Source organism: Aspergillus candidus (assembly GCF_002847045.1).
Source record: "Aspergillus candidus strain CBS 102.13 unplaced genomic scaffold BDW47scaffold_56, whole genome shotgun sequence".
NCBI lineage: Eukaryota > Fungi > Ascomycota > Eurotiomycetes > Eurotiales > Aspergillaceae > Aspergillus > Aspergillus candidus.
The window spans coordinates 1-19,781 of NW_020194061.1; the positions used below are offsets into that span (position 1 = coordinate 1).

The 19,781-nt window shown below is 53.8% G+C and overlaps 9 protein-coding genes across 9 annotated transcripts; 5 read left to right on the top strand and 4 right to left on the bottom strand.

Moving 5' to 3' along the window:
* The first annotated feature begins 507 nt into the window (after positions 1-507).
* BDW47DRAFT_70979 (Ketol-acid reductoisomerase) lies at positions 508-1,792 on the top strand. The gene has a single exon (XM_024819664.1). The coding sequence runs from the start codon at positions 580-582 to the stop codon at positions 1,783-1,785; it is 1,206 nt and encodes a 401-aa protein (XP_024668789.1). The 5' UTR covers positions 508-579; the 3' UTR covers positions 1,786-1,792.
* Positions 1,793-2,040: 248 nt separating this feature from the next.
* BDW47DRAFT_111432 (threonine/serine dehydratase) lies at positions 2,041-3,519 on the top strand. The gene is made up of 2 exons (XM_024813952.1): positions 2,041-2,473; positions 2,560-3,519. The coding sequence occupies exons 1-2, from the start codon at positions 2,164-2,166 to the stop codon at positions 3,339-3,341; spliced, it is 1,092 nt and encodes a 363-aa protein (XP_024668790.1). The 5' UTR covers positions 2,041-2,163; the 3' UTR covers positions 3,342-3,519.
* Positions 3,366-4,638, bottom strand: BDW47DRAFT_128692 (putative Rad51 family DNA repair protein; the record flags this gene model as incomplete). Its single annotated transcript, XM_024816890.1, has 2 exons — positions 3,366-4,529; positions 4,579-4,638. 2 exons carry the CDS (start codon positions 4,636-4,638, stop codon positions 3,366-3,368), a joined length of 1,224 nt encoding a protein of 407 aa, XP_024668791.1.
* A 182-nt stretch (positions 4,639-4,820) lies between these two features.
* On the top strand, positions 4,821-5,386 carry BDW47DRAFT_70984 (uncharacterized protein). The gene is made up of 2 exons (XM_024819665.1): positions 4,821-5,104; positions 5,162-5,386. Exons 1-2 carry the CDS (start codon positions 4,887-4,889, stop codon positions 5,268-5,270), a joined length of 327 nt encoding a protein of 108 aa, XP_024668792.1. The 5' UTR covers positions 4,821-4,886; the 3' UTR covers positions 5,271-5,386.
* An 89-nt stretch (positions 5,387-5,475) lies between these two features.
* On the bottom strand, positions 5,476-6,621 carry BDW47DRAFT_128694 (TBP-associated factor 8 family protein; the record flags this gene model as incomplete). Its single annotated transcript, XM_024816891.1, has 2 exons — positions 5,476-6,236; positions 6,297-6,621. 2 exons carry the CDS (start codon positions 6,619-6,621, stop codon positions 5,476-5,478), a joined length of 1,086 nt encoding a protein of 361 aa, XP_024668793.1.
* Positions 6,622-8,881: 2,260 nt separating this feature from the next.
* Positions 8,882-9,541, top strand: BDW47DRAFT_128695 (cytochrome c oxidase subunit VIIa; the record flags this gene model as incomplete). The annotated part of the gene is made up of 4 exons (XM_024816892.1): positions 8,882-8,908; positions 9,042-9,084; positions 9,301-9,336; positions 9,459-9,541. The coding sequence occupies 4 exons, from the start codon at positions 8,882-8,884 to the stop codon at positions 9,539-9,541; spliced, it is 189 nt and encodes a 62-aa protein (XP_024668794.1).
* Positions 9,542-9,787: 246 nt separating this feature from the next.
* Positions 9,788-11,210, bottom strand: BDW47DRAFT_111439 (NEDD8-conjugating protein UBC12). Its single transcript, XM_024813953.1, has 5 exons — positions 11,098-11,210; positions 10,693-10,964; positions 10,512-10,602; positions 10,140-10,429; positions 9,788-10,054 (listed from the first exon to the last, which is right to left on the bottom strand). Exons 2-5 carry the CDS (start codon positions 10,711-10,713, stop codon positions 9,902-9,904), a joined length of 555 nt encoding a protein of 184 aa, XP_024668795.1. The 5' UTR covers positions 10,714-10,964; positions 11,098-11,210; the 3' UTR covers positions 9,788-9,901.
* A 167-nt stretch (positions 11,211-11,377) lies between these two features.
* chsG (chitin synthase class III) lies at positions 11,378-14,722 on the bottom strand. Its single transcript, XM_024819666.1, has 5 exons — positions 14,523-14,722; positions 13,966-14,449; positions 13,537-13,898; positions 11,811-13,487; positions 11,378-11,754 (listed from the first exon to the last, which is right to left on the bottom strand). Exons 1-5 carry the CDS (start codon positions 14,607-14,609, stop codon positions 11,617-11,619), a joined length of 2,748 nt encoding a protein of 915 aa, XP_024668796.1. The 5' UTR covers positions 14,610-14,722; the 3' UTR covers positions 11,378-11,616.
* Positions 14,723-17,772: 3,050 nt separating this feature from the next.
* On the top strand, positions 17,773-19,779 carry BDW47DRAFT_111442 (uncharacterized protein). Its single transcript, XM_024813954.1, has 2 exons — positions 17,773-18,351; positions 18,406-19,779. Exons 1-2 carry the CDS (start codon positions 18,312-18,314, stop codon positions 19,632-19,634), a joined length of 1,269 nt encoding a protein of 422 aa, XP_024668797.1. The 5' UTR covers positions 17,773-18,311; the 3' UTR covers positions 19,635-19,779.
* Positions 19,780-19,781: the final 2 nt, after the last annotated feature.

Below are 19,781 nucleotides of genomic sequence, written 5' to 3' on the forward strand. Positions count from 1 at the left end.
ATATATAGGACGATTATCGACCGTCGGGTGGAGAGAGACTGATGGTAGAGAAAGCTAAGGAGAAGAGCGAGGATGAGGAGTGGGAACGAGAGAGAAAGATGCAGAATTGACTGGTCTAATCGGTTCGATTCAACAGAGAGTCCAGATCTGCACCAGCTGGATCACCCATTCTGATTGGATTGTGGCGCAGGATCCCCGCCAGTCCATCGCGACACCAGGACTAGAAGCAGAAGCAGGATGGATCGTGACGATCGCGTGTTTTGGCGGTGGAAACGTGACCATCGACCGGGGAGCCTGAGGCAGGGCTGATGCAGCGATGAGTCATCTGCATGGAGCTGGCATAAGTGCGGTACTACGCTAGCCCCAATCCGGCTATCACGTGCACCGACATCGGCCGGGGAGCCTGAGTCCAACTCCGGTCACCTGATCCTCTCCATTTTCCCGCCTTTTTTTTCGGGATTCGCTCGCTATAAAGGCGTCATTCTCCCTTCTTTCTTCTCTCTTTCTCTTTCCATTTCTCCCCATCTATCCATCCATCTCTCTCCTCTCCTCTCCCCTCTCCTACAATCCTCCATCACAATGGCTTCTCGTGGTCTTCCCCGTGCCCTCCGTGTGGCCCGTGTCGCCGCTCCTCGCTCCGTCGTCACCGCCGCCCTTCCCCGTCCGGCTCTGGCCAAGGCCGCCGCCAATGCCATCCCCCGTGTGACGGCCACCCCCGTCACTCCCATCCGTGGCCTGAAGACCATGACCTTTGCCGATTCCAAGGAGGTCGTCTACGAGCGTGCCGATTGGCCCCGTGAGAAGCTGCAGGAATACTTCAAGAACGACACCCTCGCCCTGATTGGCTACGGCTCCCAGGGTCACGGCCAGGGTCTCAACCTGCGCGACCAGGGTCTGAACGTCATCGTCGGTGTCCGCAAGGATGGTGCCTCGTGGAAGGAGGCCATCCAGGACGGCTGGGTCCCCGGCCGCAACCTCTTCGACGTCACCGAGGCCGTCCAGAAGGGTACCATTGTCATGAACCTGCTCTCCGACGCCGCCCAGAGTGAGACCTGGCCCACCCTGAAGCCCCTCATCACCAAGGGCAAGACCCTTTACTTCTCCCACGGCTTCTCGCCCGTCTTCAAGGACCTCACCAAGGTCGACGTCCCCACCGACGTCGACGTCATCCTCGTCGCCCCCAAGGGCTCCGGCCGCACCGTCCGCTCCCTCTTCCGTGAGGGCCGCGGCATCAACTCCTCCATCGCCGTCTACCAGGACGTCACCGGCCAGGCCAAGGAGCGCGCCATCGCCATGGGCGTCGCCGTCGGCTCCGGCTACCTGTACGAGACCACCTTCGAGAAGGAGGTCTACTCCGACCTGTACGGAGAGCGCGGCTGCCTGATGGGCGGCATCCACGGCATGTTCCTCGCCCAGTACGAGGTTCTCCGCGAGCGCGGCCACTCCCCCTCCGAGGCCTTCAACGAGACCGTCGAGGAGGCCACCCAGTCCCTGTACCCGCTCATCGGCGCCAACGGCATGGACTGGATGTACGCCGCCTGCTCCACCACCGCCCGCCGCGGCGCCATCGACTGGTCGTCGCGCTTCCGCGAGAACCTGAAGCCCCTCTTCAACGAGCTGTACGACAGCGTCCGTGACGGTACCGAGACCCAGCGCTCGCTCGACTACAACTCCCAGAAGGACTACCGCGAGAAGTACGAGAAGGAGATGCAGGACATCCGTGATCTCGAGATCTGGCGTGCCGGTAAGGCCGTGCGCTCGCTGCGTCCCGAGAACCAGAAATAAATGAAAAGTTATGTATTATGATATCAAGTTTATTAATCAATTTATTTCACTTCAATTCATCTACCTTGATCGTAGCAAAAGTTATTAGCTGGACTATACAAAGGCAACAACACAATTCAAACGATACAGTAGAGCAGCAACACTATAGGTCAAATCCACTAGCTCATGAGTCACTAAACCATGCATAATCAACACTAGCCAGACTAGCTCAACTCTCCAGTCCTCCCCATCCCCATCAATCCCTCCCCACCATCCCCCACCACCACCCCAACCCAATCCACATCAAGAAGACAAGATACAACATATACAACCCTTACATCAACCAAATCCAATCCAATCCAATCCACACAAAAGAACTCAAGAAAAGATCAAATCAAAATGACCACCCCCTCCGAACAAGCCAAAAACCTCACCCCCGCAGCAATTCACTCCGCACACGCCCTCATAAAACCCCACATCCACAAAACGCCCCTCCTAACCAGCAAAACGCTCAACACCCTCGCCTCGACACCACAACCGGACATCGCAAACGCAGCGAACCCCACACTGCGCTTCTACTTCAAATGCGAGAATTATCAGCGTATTGGGGCGTTCAAGGCGAGGGGCGCGTTCCATGCGCTGTTGAGGTTGCTAGAGAGAGTTGGGGGGGAGAAGGTTAGGGCGTGTGGGGTTGTTACGCATTCTTCTGGTGAGTTTTCCTTATTTCTTTCTTTCGTGTTGGTTAATATATACATGGATGTGGATACATTTGGATATGAGGTTAATGCGGTAAAGGCAACCACGCACAAGCCCTCGCCCTCGCGGCATCAACGCTCCACATCCCGGCCTACATCGTGATGCCGCGCATCAGCACAGTGTCAAAAATCGAAGGGACGCGCTCGCAAGGCGCAGAGATCGTCTTCAGCGGATCAACAGCGCCGGAGCGAGAGGCCGTCGTGCGGGAGGTGCAAGCTCGAACAGGGGCGATCCTGGTCCCGCCTTATGACGATTTCAACGTCATCTGCGGACAGGGCACGACGGGGTTGGAGCTGGAGGCGCAGTATAAGGCGCTTGTTGGTGATGAGGGGAAAGAGCTTGACGCGGTGATTACGCCTGTTGGTGGGGGCGGACTGAATGCGGGGGTTGCGAGTTATTTCTCCGGGAAGCGGACGAGGGTGGTTGGGGCGGAGCCGAGTTTTGAGGGCGCGGATGATTGTCGGAGGGGGTTGGCGAGTGAGGGGAGGGAGAGGGTGGAGAGTGTAAAGTCGTTGACGATTGCGGATGGGTTGAGGACGCCGGTGGGTGTGCTGAACTGGGAGGTGTTGTCGGATCCCCGGAAGGTGGCGGGTGTGTATGCTGTGACCGAAGATCAGATCAAGGCGGCGATGAGGCTCGTTCTGGAGCGGATGAAGGTCGTCGTGGAGCCGAGTGCGGTAGTTGGACTCGCGGTTTGTCTGTATAATGAGGAGTTCCGCGCGATGGTGGAGAAGGAGGCGGGAAGCGCGGGGTGGGATGTGGGCGTTGTTTTCAGCGGGGGGAACACGACGGTAGAGGCGATTGGAAAGCTGTTCTCTTGACCGGTAGTAGTTGAGCGCTAGACATTATATCATGACTACTCCCTCGGTGATCGTGAAGGGAAATCCCCCTTTCTGCTGGATCTGCTCCACCAACCGCTGCGGCCACTCCTCCTCTCCCCATGCGTTAACCCTCGCCCGGAACTGACCCCGTCGGACCGCGTCCTGTCGTGCGTCTGCGACCCGACGCGCCCCGTGCACTGTCGTCCCCGATGGAAACGCCCGGACGGCCTCCCGACCAACGACCAGTCGCAGTGTCGGGAACGCACCCCATCCTGGAAGCAGGGGCCGCAGCGACGGTGCGTGGACGCGACTACGGCTCCGTTCTTCTACCGGGTTGTAGAGGTCGAACGGGCCGGACGCTGGAATTGACGCAGACGGTCGCCCCGTAGTATGTACCGTAGTGGTGTACACGACCGTACAGCCAAACCGTCGCTGCAGACGCCTCAGCTCAGCAACGAGTGCAGCGTAGAGATCGGCGATATGGAAGCTCAGCTGCAGGCGCCGCTCGCGCTCGATCTCCGCGTACGGCCGGCCGATGTCCTCTATGCGTGCGATCTCGTCGCGCAGCCGGTCCGGCCAGAAGAAGGCGCTCGCGCTGTCGAGGAAGATTGCGTGGAGGGGTCGGGGAGCGGAGTGGTGTCGTGGGAGGTCCAGCAGGTAGGTGTCTAGTGTGCGCAGGGTAGCGAGGAGCGAGCAGGATGACTGGGGCCGGAAGACATGGACGTGCTGCAGGGCGGTTGCGAGCATGGTTTCCATGCCGGTGTGATTAGGGGGGTTCGTTGCATAGTCTGGCTGTCTGGTTTTCTGTTCAACTATACCCCTAGCGATGCTTCGCAGCCGTTCCGCGTCAAACCGGCCGTCCGTGTCGATGTAGACGACGGCAGCTGTGCATCCATCTAGACGTATGCCATTGAACGTCGATGGGAGGACTGCCATCGCCGTCAGATAGTACAGGAGCTGAGATTTCCCTGCCGCAGACGAGACGCTGGAGATTTCCACGACGGGATCATAGCGCTTCTTGGACAGGACCTCCGCCTGTACGTCCTCCTGTTCATCCTGGCTAACAGGAAGTGTCCTTTCCACGACGGGGACAGGACCGACAGGCGTAAAGACCCCGACCAGGTTATCCAGCGCATCTGCTCCTAATCGTGGGGATGGCCCCAGCAGACTTCGCAGGCCGCAGAAGATCTGTCCGTCTGTCAGTAGAGCATAGTCATTAGTGGGATAAGCAGCCTACCTCATCCAGCCCTTCCTCGTGAATCTCCTTTAGCAAGTTCTCCCCGAAACTGGCAGCCATATTGAGGATTCATGGATGTGGAGACTTTGTTTATACGAAAGGTAAACAATGTCTGCCAACAGACATATGATGGAGAGAGGTAAAGAAACGCGGAGATAAACGATAACAAACTCCGCTCCGCCCACTCCGACCTCCGATCTTCTTCTCCACCACCATCACCACCACCACACCCATTCCACTCCAACAACCCCACCACCAAACAAGCGAAATACAAATTTAATTAACACAGAAAGAGGCAGAAAAGTGAAATGGCCCCCCTAGTCCCCATCTTCTCGGCGTCCTCCCTCCCAGACCACGTCAACACCGTCCAGCGCAACTTCCAAGAAAAGCGTCGCAAAGGCGGGCCCGTCGACCTTATGCAATGTCCTCTCTTCGAAATGACCCAGTACTCGTGTAACCCGCCGCAGGAGGGGGTTCCGAAGCCTGGCGTTGTGGTGTGCAAGCCTGTTGTGCGATTGTTTCGGCGGTATGTACCATCGGTGTGGGTTATTTTGGGTGGATAAGTGCTGACTGGCTGCAATAGGTGTGCCGGTGGTTTGACGGTTGAGACGACAGCGTGGGAGCCTATACGGGTTGCGGAGGAGAAGGAGGCAAAACAGCGGGTACTGGCATCGACTTCAGAGGGGAATTAGAGTTGGACAGGCTACTATACAGGTCAAAGCATGAAGTCGGCGTTACGGGGTCAATTGTAATATAGGATACGGAATGTCAATTCTAATATAGGGAATCATGAATGCATATTAATTCTACTCCAATGGGTATCTCCGTATCTCAACGTTATAATACAAGCCCAGATAAACCAACGCCAACGCCATCCCACCCACCATGCATGCTCCCTTATCCAGCAATCCAGCCCTCCACCCGCGACATCTCAGGAGCCGTCTCCTTCGGGGCAGGCTTCGACTCCCGCCGAGTGCCTCCCGACCGGCGCCAGAAGTCGCGCTCGCAGTTGATAATCGGCGGCAGGTCAATATTCAGCGCCAGCTTGTTCCTCCCGGGCTTGACCTCGGGGTCGGCCGCGGCGCCGAACTCGATCTCCATGGGCGCGGTGGGCGGCGCATTCTGCATCTTCTTGGCCAGGCTCCTGACGGTCTTCTCGAACATGCTGTCCATCGTCTCGGTGCGACGGCCCCACGGTTTCTTGTCGCGCGAGGATGTCCCAGCCTGCGTGTCCGTGAAGGCGGCGCGAGCCAGCTTGCGCAGCGCCTCCTCGCCGTGGCGGCCGTCCTCGGTAGCGCGCTCGCGGATCCGCTGCGGGTCCTGCTCGCGCTCGGTGAAGACCGCCGTGTGGCGGTATGTGTGCTTACTCGGGAACTCGGGGAAGTGCGTGGGAATGTAGGCTCTATGAGCGCGGTCGGTCTCGCCGCTGAGCTGGGGACCCAGGGACGGGAGGGTCTTGAAGGGGGTGTCAACGGGCGGGGGGGTGAGCGGGAGGGTCGGGATGGGATCGATGGACGAGGGGGATTTGAGGTGAGGGATGAGATCGTCGAGGCGGAGACGGTGTCGGAGCAGAGCGTGCTCGAAGTCTTGCGGGATGGGTTGTGTGCGTCGACTGACGAGCATGGCCTGACGGATGAATGAGGCGAACCGGAGGATGTCTAAACGGTAAAGTCAGTAAACAGAGTCAGGGCCCGTGAGGAAGCTGAGATCGCGTGTACATTCTCCCGTGGCGTTGCGAAAACTATCCAGCGCCGCTGGATCCGCTATGTCAAAGCCACATTCTCGGAGATACAGCCCAATGGACCGGTCCATCAGATGGTCGACGGTGGCATCGTCGGTGATGGCGGGTTCGGGTAGGGTCTGGACGACGGGGGTGTGCAAGCTGTGATGGTGATGGTAGGGTCGTTTGTGTCGCTTAGTATCTGTGAAATCGGGCTGATCCAGCAGCGGAGAGGATCGCTTGAGCGACGACGGTGGCTGTTCCGAGGAAACCATGATGTTGCTTGAGGAGACGAAGATGTTGGGATGACGGAGAACAAACATGGGCGGTCGGTCACGTGCTGTATGCCTGAGGCAACTGTCAGTCAACGTCTCAATGATTGAAGTTATGCTCTCTATTTCTAGGATTCTATGTCATCTTGTTCCTATCATTGCAGAAAATACGGAAACTCTTCAGGCTTTTCTTTTGAGGTCTTGAGCATAGCAGGACATGCCAGGCGACTATGTTGTTCTCCGCAATACGTTCTCTACCTGCATGTCCACCGCATCCACAGCAGGCCTCAGCCAGTGGGATCATCATACCCCTACCAATTGGTGCGTTTATTTTATTTTAATTTACGCCGCTGTTCTTCAGAGTCAACCCCTTGCTGATTACATCCTAGGACATCCGTCATTTGAATATGGCGTCTAGAATGGTTATTGCGTTGTATCTATACCCGATCTACCAGTCCTACAAAGCGGTAGTGTATATGCTTGGGCTGGATTGGAGATCTGACCATATATCATGAATGATCTTGATTCGGCATCTTCTGTGTACTGGAAGTCTAAGGTATCCTTTGCACTATAGAGTGGGAGTCCTGGAAGGCCCACAGCTATCACTGATTCTATATCTAGATGTGCAATCCAGGCCTCGTGTCGATTCAAGCTGACAGGGAAATTCAGACAGTAGATCAGATGTTATTGACTGCTTTTGGCCCGGAGTACATTAGCACCACGGAACCAACACAACTTGCAGCAGGCGTATCAAAGAGTAAGAATCAAAGTCAAAGCAAGGCTCAGTTTGGTCCGTTATTCTATGAATTCTTAAGGTCTGGCGGAGCACGAGGCCAGATCTATGAAAACAAAAACATAGAGAGACAGAGAGAACCAGGTATCAGATACTGGTGGAAGCTTCGGTTATAGCCCTATAACATTGTCTGGTGTAGTAAGAGGGGATAGTGGTATGCAGAACAGGAGATAGTGGTATGAAGACCAGGAAGAAACAAGAACCAAGAATTCAGAACCAAGATATCAGATATTCGTGATCTTTCCGCTGATATCCTTGCGGATATACATGCTGATGCGGTGAGCCGTAGGGGATTAAGAAATGTAGAACGGGGTGGAGAACAGTGATACCATTTTGCAGTCAGCTGTTGACTGTAATACGCAATGCCAGACAGAACCTATAGATATAAGCACAACCTCTGACCATGGGTACAGCGGTATCAGCCTGATCAAACCCTTGGAATACCATGATATTCCTACAACACCCCTCGAAACAATGGCGCAATCTACTCCATGTACAGACAGTGTTTGTATGCAGGCATCCAACGATGCCACCCCCAACGGACCCCCGGTTAGATCCAGTCAAGATACGACTGCGGTGAATGGCGACGATATCGCAAAACCAGCTGCGCAAGTCCCGGTCGCCATATGTGACATGTTGGTCCATCTTCCGGGAGGCCGGCACTCACCACAAGAGCTATGGGACTTAATACTCTAAGAACGATGCCCGTGGCTCCATCCCAAAGTCCAGGTGTGATGTTTCCGCCCACTACTCCGACAGACGTAAGCCGGGCACAGTGGAAACGGAATTTGGGTACTTCCTTGATGAGAGCAACGACGTTTCGGCTCCGAGCACATGGTTTTTTTTTTTTTTTTACATGGGAAAAAGTATGTTGGAGATGATGGGGATGGTGTCGTTGGATGATCTCGGAGCGCATGCTGCGAGGGGTATGAGTGGTCTGTGTCATGGTTGAGAAATCATAGCATTGGTGGGTATGGGGTGAAGCCCTTGATTGAGATTGTAACGACAGGTTCAGCTTCATATGTACATGGACGTGATCTGCAATTCTAGTCCAGACCAGTGTTAAGTGAGAGAAAGAGTATCAAAAGTTATACCATGAATGAATCTTAGATCCAGTATATTACATAATACATGCATAAATTCTTGTATAAGCAGGACTACCTCGTTAGTCACGTGATACGAACTCGATACACCTCCCTTATCTATGCTGTTGCAGTTGAGACTCACTACTCAGATAGATAGAAAGACAAGTATCTTAATCTGTAGATTGACCCAGTAAATACGTAGATCCCAACCAGCAAGACACCTAGAAAAGTGAAGCCGGAATAACCCGCTGTTCGCAGCGACGGACACACCCACGCCGATCAACCAGTCAGGCCACTCCAAAGTCGCTTACGTGAAAGCTGGACCTCACCCGACCTCATCCATCCCGATCCGACATCACCGCCCTTCTCTCACCACCTCTCGCTCACCCCCGTCGCCGTCGCTTTGCAATTCAATTGAATTGATTCAATCAAAATGGCCGCTATTGCTCCTATCACCGGTGTATGTTCCACCCATTCATCCACCCATTGTCTCATCTTGCGAAGTGAGGGGAGGAAAAAGGACGGAGGAAGAAAATGAGGGGAGAAAAAAGGGAACGGGAAAAATGAAGGCCCAATGCTGACGATTACTACAGATGCTGCGCCGGAATCTTGTGCTCGATCTGAGCACTGCTTTCGGTAGGTCCTTTGTGCTATTTTATGCGGTTTGTGGCGGAGGGTGTGGTTGAGGAACTGGAGAGGAGGAATCGGAGGATCGATGCGATGACACCTCCTACTACTTACCTGCACACCTACCTCCTCGACCTCACCCACTCAATGGAGACAAAACAAGAAGCAGAAGAACGAAAGACAAGAAGGAGGAGAAGAAAAGCAACCAATCTGACCATCTCACAGGCTTCGGAACCACCTTCGGCTACCTCTGGTGGTACGGTACGTATATCTACTCTCATTCAATTGACGATTCCCACCTTCTCTCTTCCCTTTCTTGCTCTCCAAATCAACCACATACAATAAACCATTATATTCGCAAGTCTAATCAATAAACAAAATAGGCTACCACCTGCCCCGCGTCCGCGCCCGTGACAACTTCTACAACGCCCTGGAGGCCCAGCGTCTTGAGGCTGCCAAGGCTTAAACAATCTCCATCAACTGAGCCATACATTTCTTTGTCGACTGGGTTGTGCGATATGGTGGATAGATATGGATTGGATTGGACTACTACTGGGTGACTACTATCTAGCTAGTTAGCAGTGGTAGTTACGGTCAATGAAGGGTTCTGTGTATTGTACATATGTACTGTACTTGACTGCTGTCGCAATTTCGTTTGTCTACTTTAATACTGTAGACTTTCATACCAGTAGGATGTAAGCAAGGCCAAAGAAAGTAAGCCAGCAGGGAATAATCTATCCAGTCGCTAATGATAATCCTAATAAAATAAGCACGGCATGCAATACTACCCCATGAAATCAATCAATCGATCAATCAATATGAAAGACTATCGTAGAACCTTGTCAAATTGCACCCCTCGCACCGTTCCCCCCGCCATAGATGTCCGCACATTCCGCTTGAATGCCTCTCTGTTTGTGCGTAGATCGTCGGCTGCTTCTTTGTTGAGGGGGTCGGATGCGTTGGGTTCGAGGAAGAGGAACTATAATGTCAGTATCTTTGCTGTGTTTTTATCGTAGCATACGCTACATTGAAAAATAGCAAGGGGAAGGGAAAGGGGGAAATACCTGCATCCCAACAATAACAGCATTCAAATTCAACACCGGCTTCCAATCTTCCCTCAAAATATTCAAACACACATTCCCCTCCATGTCGATATTCGGATGATAGATCTTCTGCGTGCACTTGACCTTGGGCGGATCATGCGGGAAGTTCTGGTTGACAGTGAACGAAAAGGCAAAGGCCCCGCCCTTGTACATGCCCTCGTCGGGTTCGATGGTGAGCGTGAAGTTGAGGATGTCGTCTGGGTTGGGGAAGGTCATTTTCATGGTGCTGCCTAGGGTGAGTTCTTGCAGATCTATCATAATCCGCACTGTTAGCTTTGGTTCTTGTTTTTCCATAATGGAAAGACAGAGAGGGGGGGAAGGAAAGAGAAATACCCCGCTGCACCCTCAACTGCGCCGCAGTAACCTTCTTCTTCTTCTTGCCGTCAGCGCCTTCGGCATTTTCAGCCTGCTGTTGTTTTTGTTTCTACTGGACTGTCAGTATGCATAACTTATGTGTAGTAGACCTTCTGCAGGAGTACTGAATGAAGACTGTGGCGGTTGAATATGGGCATACCATAGACCAAATCTTTAACATCTTGACACTATCTCTTCTCTCTCCTCTTATATCAAGAAACCGAATGGATTAACCCAATGATGGAGTATGCTTTGCCGTGTGTATCCAGGTGGTAGGTAGGTAGGTATGTATGGAGGTAGGTATCTGTTCGAGTCCGTTCGTCAACCGTCGTTCGTTCGTTCGTGCTCGTGTTCGTGTCCGTGTCTCAGTCGAGGTAGGTAGTCAGATCCAATCAAGCCAGTCGAGTCAATCAATCGTTGAAAGAAATCACTCTACCCAAATCAGCATCACCAAACCAACCCATGACATCCAACCTGACTGCGATGCGGGGTGGGGTAGATTCCACACAATCCACCATGTACCAAACCCCAACAAACAAATAGGAAATATAGAATAGAAACTCACCTGGTATTCTGTTGTATGTACGTACCCACAAAGGAAAAGACCGACTGTGCTGGTTTGTGGTTTTAACAAGAAAAGTGAGAGGTTGAATATGGATGAGTAGGTATGGGGTGGAGGCGGAGAGCCTAACGTGACGGACCTAACCTGACTGACTACTGACAGTGACCTGACGCCATATGGTGGATGACCGACCGCCTTTGAGAGCCGCATTTAGTCAGTCGGATTTCTATCTTTCATTTCGTCTATTCACCTATTACACTCTTACCTCATTTACAGCCTTAGGTCAGACAAATACAATAGTCTATGATTATTATAACATGCATTGATCTAATCGCTCAACTGAATATCACCCTCCCTCCCCCTTCCGCATAGTCCAACCCAAACTAGTAGTAGGAAAACAACTGCGTATGTAGGATACAAGATGGTGTCAAAAAATGTGCCAAGAATAACTCCGCGTCCGGTCCCTTGACCATCACACCTTTTCATAAGCCCCGACTGGGGTGACCGGTTGACGGTCTGGTTTTACCGTCGCGCGAAGCAGCACATCAGTCCCGTCCTGCCCAGGAACCAGCACGCGCCGATGAATCGGAATAGCGCGCACACCGCGTTCGACCACAGCAGCGCTTGGAAGAATTTCGAGGTTCGGTCCGTGGCGGAGTTCTACATGTCATCAGTATTAAAACCAGAGAGAAAGAACGGGGAAGAGAGGAACCTACCGTAAAACCAAACTTGTTCACGCTCTCGTTGGTAATGCACACGGCAAGCAAGCCATTGCTGAAAATCCACAGCGTCACCAAGCGGGTTCGGAAACTCTTGTACGAATCATCCAAGCTCTTCTCCTCGTGCTCCACCGGAGGCACATACGGAGTCAGCGCCCGCTTCACCGTCGCTTCGAACTGGCTGTCGATATCCGCCTGCGGCTTGTCGATTTCCTCGATCACCGCTTCTTTCCCATCGTCTTTGGTCGTCTTAGCGGACGGCAGAGCATCCGCCTTGTCCGAACCCTTGGTACCCCACGACACATCGTGCCAGTTGCTGAACGCGTAGACGTTGAGGATGTTGATGTAGGACGACTGCACCGCCATGTACTGCGGGAACGAGGTGAACATGTGCCACGGGTCCATGTACATGAACGAGGCGACAAAGTACAGGCCAAAGGTAGCGGCCAGGGCGATGATGATGATACCCGCACCACTCGACCCGAAGAAGGATTTCAGGAATTCCGTCAGGCCCTTGTCGGTCACAAAGTCCATCTCGGCGCCGCCGCTGAAGGCCCGCACCACCAGGTACAGGGCGTCCACCACGACGTAAATCTGGATCACACCGAAAACGACAAAGGAGGCCAGGTACGTGAACCGGGATCCCTTGGGCCGGTTACCCAGCGCGAGGATGAACTGCAGCAACACAAACCCGAGGTAGATGTATTTGACGATCGTGTTCACGATGGGGGTGGCGGTCTTCCCGAAGGGGAACCCGGTTTGTCCGTTGTTGTCGGAGGGGGTACCGACCAGGTCCATGATGACCGTCGTGGTCAGCCAGTAGGACGCCAGGGACAGCCACGTCAGCAGCGTGGTAAACACGTTGTACAGCATTTGAATGTGCAGAAAGAACATGCGGATGATGTTGTGCCCACTCTTGTACATGCGGCCAAAGTGCATGAGCGAGTAGATACCGGCGGCGAAGGAACCGTTCAACCAACGTCGACGCTGGGAGATGAATTCGGGCGCACCCTCGGGGACATCCGTTTCACCCTTGGAGGCCTTGACGTAGGACAGATGCCACTTGGAGCCCGCTTTGGCGACCAGCTCGAAACAGAGGATACGATCCTCGGCCAAGAACATGTTCTTCTTGAAGATGTTCATCCCTTCGATACCCTTCTTACCCAGCTGCTTCGAGAGGGTATGGTCACCGTGGAAATACTGCTCCAGCGGGCGACCCATGATGGCACGGAATCGATAGGCGGAGAACGCACCGGGCAACACGCTGACATAACCGAACGAGCTCTCCAGGGGCTTGTCGAGGATGTTACTGATCTTGTACTCGAAGTTCTGCGCAGCCACCAGCGGGTTGATCAGGTTCTTCCACCCCTTACCCAGCATCGCGTGGATCTCACCGCAGGCACCGCCCAGGTCCTTGTCGTTGTAGAAGGCTTCCCAGAGGGCCAGCAGCGACTTGTGACCAGGCTTGGTACCAGCATCGAGAAGAATACAGACTTCGGGGTTCAAAATGCGGCCAAAGGCGTTGAACAGCCAGCGATGAGAGTTGATCTTTTTGCTGTTCTTCTGTTTCAGGCAGAACATCATCTGCACCGGCGGGAGGGTGCTGGGTCCGTCGTCGGTGGGACGGATGAGCTGCTGGTTCGGGGTGACGGACAGTTGGGTGGTATATTCGAACTGGTCTGGTCAGCACCGCGCGCCATGCACGGGAATTGGGGCAACGTACGATATGCGCCACCGTCTCCTTGCCGTCGACGTCACGCTTCATGACTCCGTCCTGGTAGATACCCACCGTGGCGAGGAGATCGAGGGTGTCCTTGTCGCACGGGTCGATACCGTCGAACACGAGACAGACGACGATCTTCTGCCAGGCGGGACCACCCTTGTTCCAGAATTCGGACTTCTTGAGGTTGACGATGTCCCGGATATTCTGCATGGCACCGTGGAGCGTGCGGGCGGTGAGGGTTTTGTCCTCATTGTAGTAGGTGATGGCAATGAGCAGCTCGGTGTGACGGTTGTACATGGCGGGGCGCAGGTTGTAACCATTGTGGAGGGTGAATTCGTTGGGATCACACGTGGCGGCGGTGTCTGTCATAGTTAGACTTGGTGGGTAGGGGGGGGGAGGGAAGAGCTAGGGGTTCAAGACGGAACTCACATCGCATGTGGGTGAATTCTTCGCTTCCACCCTCCAAGTCATTGCGATACTTGGCTTGGATGGCGTTCTGGATGGCACTGGGGACGGGGTAATCGACACTGAGGACGGAACCCTGAACGAGCTTGACCTTTCTGGTGGCATAACGGCGCAGACCGCCGCCGCCGCCACCACCGCCCGAGGGACCACCGGGGGCCTGTCGCTGACGCCAGGCCTCGGTGGAGGAGGTTTCGCTGCGGGCGTAGGGCGAGGCGACGCGGCCGGGGACGCCAAAGGCGGCGGCAGGGTTGTCCCCCGAGTGACCGGAGTAGACGGAGCCACCAGCGCTGTAAGGGTCCTGGAACGACGCGTCAGGCGCGTAGGTCTCGGTCAAACTGTAGCCCGAGGTCGGTCTGGCGCCGGGGGAGAGACCCCGCTGATGAGGGTCCTCGAAGGGCGATCCGGCTTGCTGGTGAGCGAGCAGACCCCTGGCGGCTTCTTCTTCGTACTGTTGGGAGAGGGTTCTGATCAGTCTGGGACGCGACGGGGGATGGGGAGCGAGGTCGGAGGGGAACGCTTACGGTAGCACCTTGCGGGACATCCTGCAGGCGCATGCCATCATGGTCTTCGTAGCCAGGCGGGTGAGCGCCAGAGCCTTGGTAGGCCATGATCACGGATGGTTCAAGTGATTAAACCCGTGAGAGGGGGGGAGGGGTGGTGTAGTGAAGAGGTCAGGCGAACGAGGGAGGCAGCCGAGAAGAAGGCAAACGAGGAAAGGGGTATCAAGAAAGGCGGGGGAGTAAGGAGGTGACGGGAGGGAAGGACAATGGGGTCGCGAGAATGCGAGAGACGGGGCAAAAAACCGGTCGTTGTCGCACAGAGAAAGGGGAGGAAGTCAAGAATCCGATGGCTGGGAATTGATATCAACAGGGAAGCAAGCCAGGAGGGGGGCGCAGGAACGTGGACAATAAGCGGCCACCAGGGCTGAAGAAGGTCCTCGAGTGAGCCGAACCGTACGGAGAGTACAGGACGGAGGTGAAGATTGACAGGACGGACAGATGGGGAGAGATGGGAAGAAGATGAAGCCAGAGGGAGATCCCAGGAGGGAAAAGAAAAAGAAAGAAAGAAAGAAAGAAGAAACAATGACTAGATAGAAAGAGGAAAAGCGACAGATGGACGATGGACCTGTTGTTTTAGCAGCGACGATGAGAGGAAAACCCCATAAAAAATAATAAAAATAATAATAAAAACAATAAAAATCACCATACAAAGGGTAAAATTCGACTAGAATAGATAGAATCCAATTAGCCAGTAAATACTGCGAATACCGAGATATATATTATAGAATACCAAGGATACCGACAGAGAAACCACGAAGAATCCAAGATGGATCAACCGTCCATCTAGTGGTTTTTTATTCTGCCTTTCATAGGGGAGCCGCAGTAGCGGTGGATCTCGGATTCATTCAGTGAAGTGATGGACAGAATATCAGGAAATCATGAATATCACGAACATCATAAATATATAAATATACACAAATACAAAATCTAAGTATATGAATCTACAAATATGCTATTGTATGACTCTGATATCCAAAGATCCACCGGATCCTTATCAACAGACACTCATCCAGGTAGGTATAGATGGAAAGATTCAGGGGTTGTACGGTATTGTCACCTTTCGACTTCATCCCATCTAGCAGGAGTGTACGGAGTAGAAGTACAGGTACCTACAGAATAGGGAGTGGTATACAACTACTCAGTATGAAAAAACTGATATCAAACGGTCACATCAAACAGTCCAAGTCAAGTCAAGAGAACGCACCCCGGTTCCAAAGTATCTTGCGGTCTGGGTCTAATTATTCAGGGCCCCGGTGGAGATGGTGGACCCTTATTGATTTGCTCCTGCACCAGCTGAAGCTGAGACAGTGGTGTATTTTATTCATGTCTGTATGTGGTATTGTATTGTACTGTATCTCCTATTCTACCACCTGCACCCAGTACCGACCTGGATCGAACGGTCATCTGGACTGACTGGATCAATCAGTATAAGGTATTTAAGCTGAAGATTCTAATACCTCGAGGAAGTAACATTCCATCCCTCACAGCATACCATCCACACTGGTGATACACCCCTCCACCGAGAAAACGCTCATCTGACAGATACGAAGTCAAAAGGGAAAGGAGAGACGCCACGGGGATGGTCCGACACGCTTCCATCCACTAATTGGATCCTCCCCCTCCACATCAAAGAGCCCTGTGGGATGCCCTAGTCCCCGAGTCCAGAGTCAAGACACCGTGTTAATCAACCGTTGGTCACTCAGCCACGCTAGTCCGGAAATAAGAAAGGGACCAAAAAAAAAAAGAAATCAAGGGAAAGGAGAAGACGGAGGTAAGCTGAATGGTGGACGGTCGTTTCAGACGGCTGGCCTGGATGACACTAACCGATTTATTCCTAGCGATGGAGACTTATTGGACAGGATGGACTAGTACGGATTACTGAGTACTAGACTGGCACCGTCTCCGCTAGTTTTGGCTATTCTTAGATCGGGCGATTTGCGCCACTGTTTGGGTTCCATGGGTTTACGGAGTATACAGTGGCTGGTTGAATCGGTAGAGAAGTGGCTGTATACCTGATATTACGGGGAATAAGAACAAGTCAAATCAATAAGATAAGTGGAATGAGATCAAGTCAGATAAGATCAATAAGGTAGAATCAAATAAATTAATTGAAGTAAGAGAACCATGTCTTGTGCTCAGATATCAAACCGTTCCATCTCGACCATGGATCGGATTCCTCCAGCCCAGCCAGGCAGTGATAATCCAGAATCGTTCCGGGTTTGCCCCGGACACTGCACCTGTGTCACTGACAGGAGTCGAGTAAAGAAAGAGGTCAAAATATAGGATCAAACATATAATGAGATATATCAACAAGTCCAACACCAGGTTCTGGCGGATATAAGGATTATAATCATGCGGGAGAGATAATAATAAATACATAAATAAATAAATAAAGAAACAAGTCAAGGAGTAGATAATAAATAAAGCCCGTCCATGCGGAAGGTGGCTTGGTCACGATCCAGTCCATGCACGATACTCAGTAGGAGTAGGAGATACATGCATCGCAGCCACTGCATGCCTGCTACCATTCATGCGATAGTCTTGATGCAATGGGGATCTGAACAGGTCAAGAATGACTTCATTGCTGATCGGAATTGGTCTACTGTCTGATCTACCACATGCGTCTAGATTGTATGGATATATAGTATGTCTTAAACTATCTACCCTAAATAAAGATTCTGCCAACTCCAGGTATACTCCATACTTACTAGAGAATCTTCCCACGTTAGTCAGAAAAGACCGAATAATTCAAACCACCGAACGTTGATTCCTTCTCCATCCGACAGACAAAAGATCATTGGCAGAGAAGAGGGATTAATCTCCCGTCCCAACGTGGATCGGTCTGGACTCTCAGTAGTCCTTCGTCCCTCTTAGTTCGTGAGGATCTCGGTCGGTTCTGCACACGCACTTTCACTCCTTCATCCAGCCTTCTAGTATCACTTCCTGAGACACATCTGCAAGGATAGGATCCAATCCTCCATCTGCATTCTCTGTGTTCATGCATGCAGGAATCCTCGAGATTCGTCAGGAGTGTCCCTGAAAGAACCGTGGTTCTTTCAACCAGTCTCTAATTCAGGTACTGGACTAATCCGTGGTAATACCCGACTGCGTGGGCATACCACCCTCAGGCACTAACGCTCTTCTCTCCCGTCTTGTTTCTTTCTCCTCTTTTCTCTTTCCACTCTTTCTCTCTCTCTCTCTCTCTCTCTCTCTTCTCTCCACTCTTCTCTTCTTACTCTTACTCTTCTCGTTCTCTCTCCCCTTCTATCTCTACATTGATTCTCTCTTCTTTCTCTCCCTTCTTTCTTTCTCTTCCATCCTTTCCACTGTCTACTTCACTTCGACTTCTACCCTACCTCGCTTCTGTCCCTATTAGCCCATCTCAACCTCTCCCCTGAATCCTACAGCCACACGCGTCGCTTCCGACCTCCCCTCGTACAGCCGCATGCCCAATGCATCGCTGCTGACTTGTCCCTCCTACCCATTCGCTATCCATTCGCCGGTCCCTGCTTCCTCACCCTCCCCCATCCGGGTTCGACTTACTATGACCCTCGCCCTCTCCCGCCCTTCTCTCGCTTGATCCTCCCATCCCCCGCCAACCCGCTCCGACTTGACGTCGACGAGCATTCCACTCGCTTTTCACTCCCCTCAGCTCACGCTCTTTACGCCGTTGACCGGCTCGACATTCTTTTCTCTTTTTTTTTAAAGCCTCTTTCCTAACGATCCACCTGTCACTCGTTCCACGTCATCATGGCGCTCTATCAAACGGACCCGTCTTTCTCTTCCCACCGTATGTTCAATCCCCCCTCCCATCTTACCGAGACTTGTTGAACTGACCATCCAGTCCTCTCCACCCGTTCCATCTTCAAACGTTGCGTCAAATGCGAGTCCGCCTCGCCTCCCTGCCCCAAATGTGAGGAGGGCACCACCTGTACCATGATCAGCCAGTCCTGCGACTCGTGCCCCACCACAAAATGTATCCCCACCTCCTCCGGCGGCGGATCCGACTCCGGTGGCTCGTCTGGCGATGACGGCGGCGGTGGTGGAGGCAGTAATGCCGGCGCCATCGCCGGTGGGGTCGTCGGTGGTCTCGCCTGCGTTGCCATCGTCACCTTCCTGGTCTGGTGGTTCGTCATCCGCAAGAAGCGCCAGGCGTATGCCCAGCCGGGCGCATCGGGCGAGAAGCGAAACGCCCAGGCGCGCAAGTCGACCCAGTCCATCGCCTCCACCGTCCTCACCCGCGCCTCCAACGTCATCCAGATCGCCTACATCCCGGGCGTCACCAACCGTTCCCCGCCCGAGACCCCCGGCTCGCTCGTCCCGCCCGTGCCCCCGCTGCCCGGCTCCTCCCCCGACCAGCACTTCTTCATGCCCGGCGACCTGCGCGATTCCTCCTGGACCGACGCCTCCAGCCAGCACCGCAGCATCGCCCCCAGTCTGCGCAGCAGCGTCGCCACCACCATCTACCGCGACAACGCCATCGTCAGCCCCATGCCCGCCCAGCAGGCCATGCGCAGTCGCGCCGCCGTCGTCAGCATCCACGGCGGCAACGGCGCCCCCATGCCCCCCGACGCCCCCGCCGTCCCCGCCATCACCCCCGCCCAGCTCGCCAGGGCGGGCGTGCCCGAGTCGACCAGCAACAGCTCGATCGTCGCCCGCACGGTCACCGCCAAGCCCGTCATGGTCAAGGCCAAGAAACACAACAAAGGCGGCAGCGACGCCCCCTCGCCCGACGCCACCGTCGCGAGCAAGACGTCCGACGTCCCCACCTCGGGCTTCGACGCCAGCTCCGACGAGGAGGACGAGGATGATGCCCGCACCATCCGCAACCAGCCCCCCGCGGCCGCCCCGCGCGACGCCCAGTCCCGCACGTCCACTGTCATTGAGGACTCCCCGGCCGCCCACCAGGGTCCGTTCCAGGACCAGGCCCACCCCGCGCCGCCGTCCCGCGACGACACCCACGTGCGCACTTCGGCCTTCTTGGAGACCGACGAGCCACGGTCAAACCGCAGCAGTCGCGTTCCGCCCCCACGGGTCGAGAGTCCATTTTCCGACCTGAACGAGGTTAAATGAGCGGCTGTTGATTTTTATTGATTTGTTTGTTTGTTTGGCTTTTAGGGTCTCACGTTGGGAAACTGGGTTTGGTCTGCACAGGCGATTACGGAGTCGGGTGTTATATTCTCTTTTCATCTATCTCTTTTCTTTTTTTTTTTTTTTTTT

What these genes read in the sequence shown, in the direction of transcription:
- BDW47DRAFT_70979 (XM_024819664.1), top strand. Translation starts at nt 580, where the DNA reads ATGGCTTCTCGTGGTCTTCCCCGTGCCCTCCGTGTGGCCCGTGTCGCC.
- BDW47DRAFT_111432 (XM_024813952.1), top strand. Translation starts at nt 2,164, where the DNA reads ATGACCACCCCCTCCGAACAAGCCAAAAACCTCACCCCCGCAGCAATT. An exon ending in GGTTGTTACGCATTCTTCTG is followed by an intron (nt 2,474 to 2,559) that starts GTGAGTTTTCCT and finishes AATGCGGTAAAG; the next exon opens with GCAACCACGCACAAGCCCTC.
- BDW47DRAFT_70984 (XM_024819665.1), top strand. Translation starts at nt 4,887, where the DNA reads ATGGCCCCCCTAGTCCCCATCTTCTCGGCGTCCTCCCTCCCAGACCAC. An exon ending in GTTGTGCGATTGTTTCGGCG is followed by an intron (nt 5,105 to 5,161) that starts GTATGTACCATC and finishes TGGCTGCAATAG; the next exon opens with GTGTGCCGGTGGTTTGACGG.
- BDW47DRAFT_111439 (XM_024813953.1), bottom strand. Translation starts at nt 10,713, where the DNA reads ATGTTAAAGATTTGGTCTATG. An exon ending in TGTTAAAGATTTGGTCTATG is followed by an intron (nt 10,603 to 10,692) that starts GTATGCCCATAT and finishes ACAGTCCAGTAG; the next exon opens with AAACAAAAACAACAGCAGGC. An exon ending in CTGTTATTGTTGGGATGCAG is followed by an intron (nt 10,055 to 10,139) that starts GTATTTCCCCCT and finishes CTGACATTATAG; the next exon opens with TTCCTCTTCCTCGAACCCAA.
- chsG (XM_024819666.1), bottom strand. Translation starts at nt 14,609, where the DNA reads ATGGCCTACCAAGGCTCTGGCGCTCACCCGCCTGGCTACGAAGACCAT. An exon ending in AGGAGACGGTGGCGCATATC is followed by an intron (nt 13,488 to 13,536) that starts GTACGTTGCCCC and finishes TGACCAGACCAG; the next exon opens with TTCGAATATACCACCCAACT. An exon ending in TGAACAAGTTTGGTTTTACG is followed by an intron (nt 11,755 to 11,810) that starts GTAGGTTCCTCT and finishes GATGACATGTAG; the next exon opens with AACTCCGCCACGGACCGAAC.
- BDW47DRAFT_111442 (XM_024813954.1), top strand. Translation starts at nt 18,312, where the DNA reads ATGGCGCTCTATCAAACGGACCCGTCTTTCTCTTCCCACC. An exon ending in CCCGTCTTTCTCTTCCCACC is followed by an intron (nt 18,352 to 18,405) that starts GTATGTTCAATC and finishes CTGACCATCCAG; the next exon opens with TCCTCTCCACCCGTTCCATC.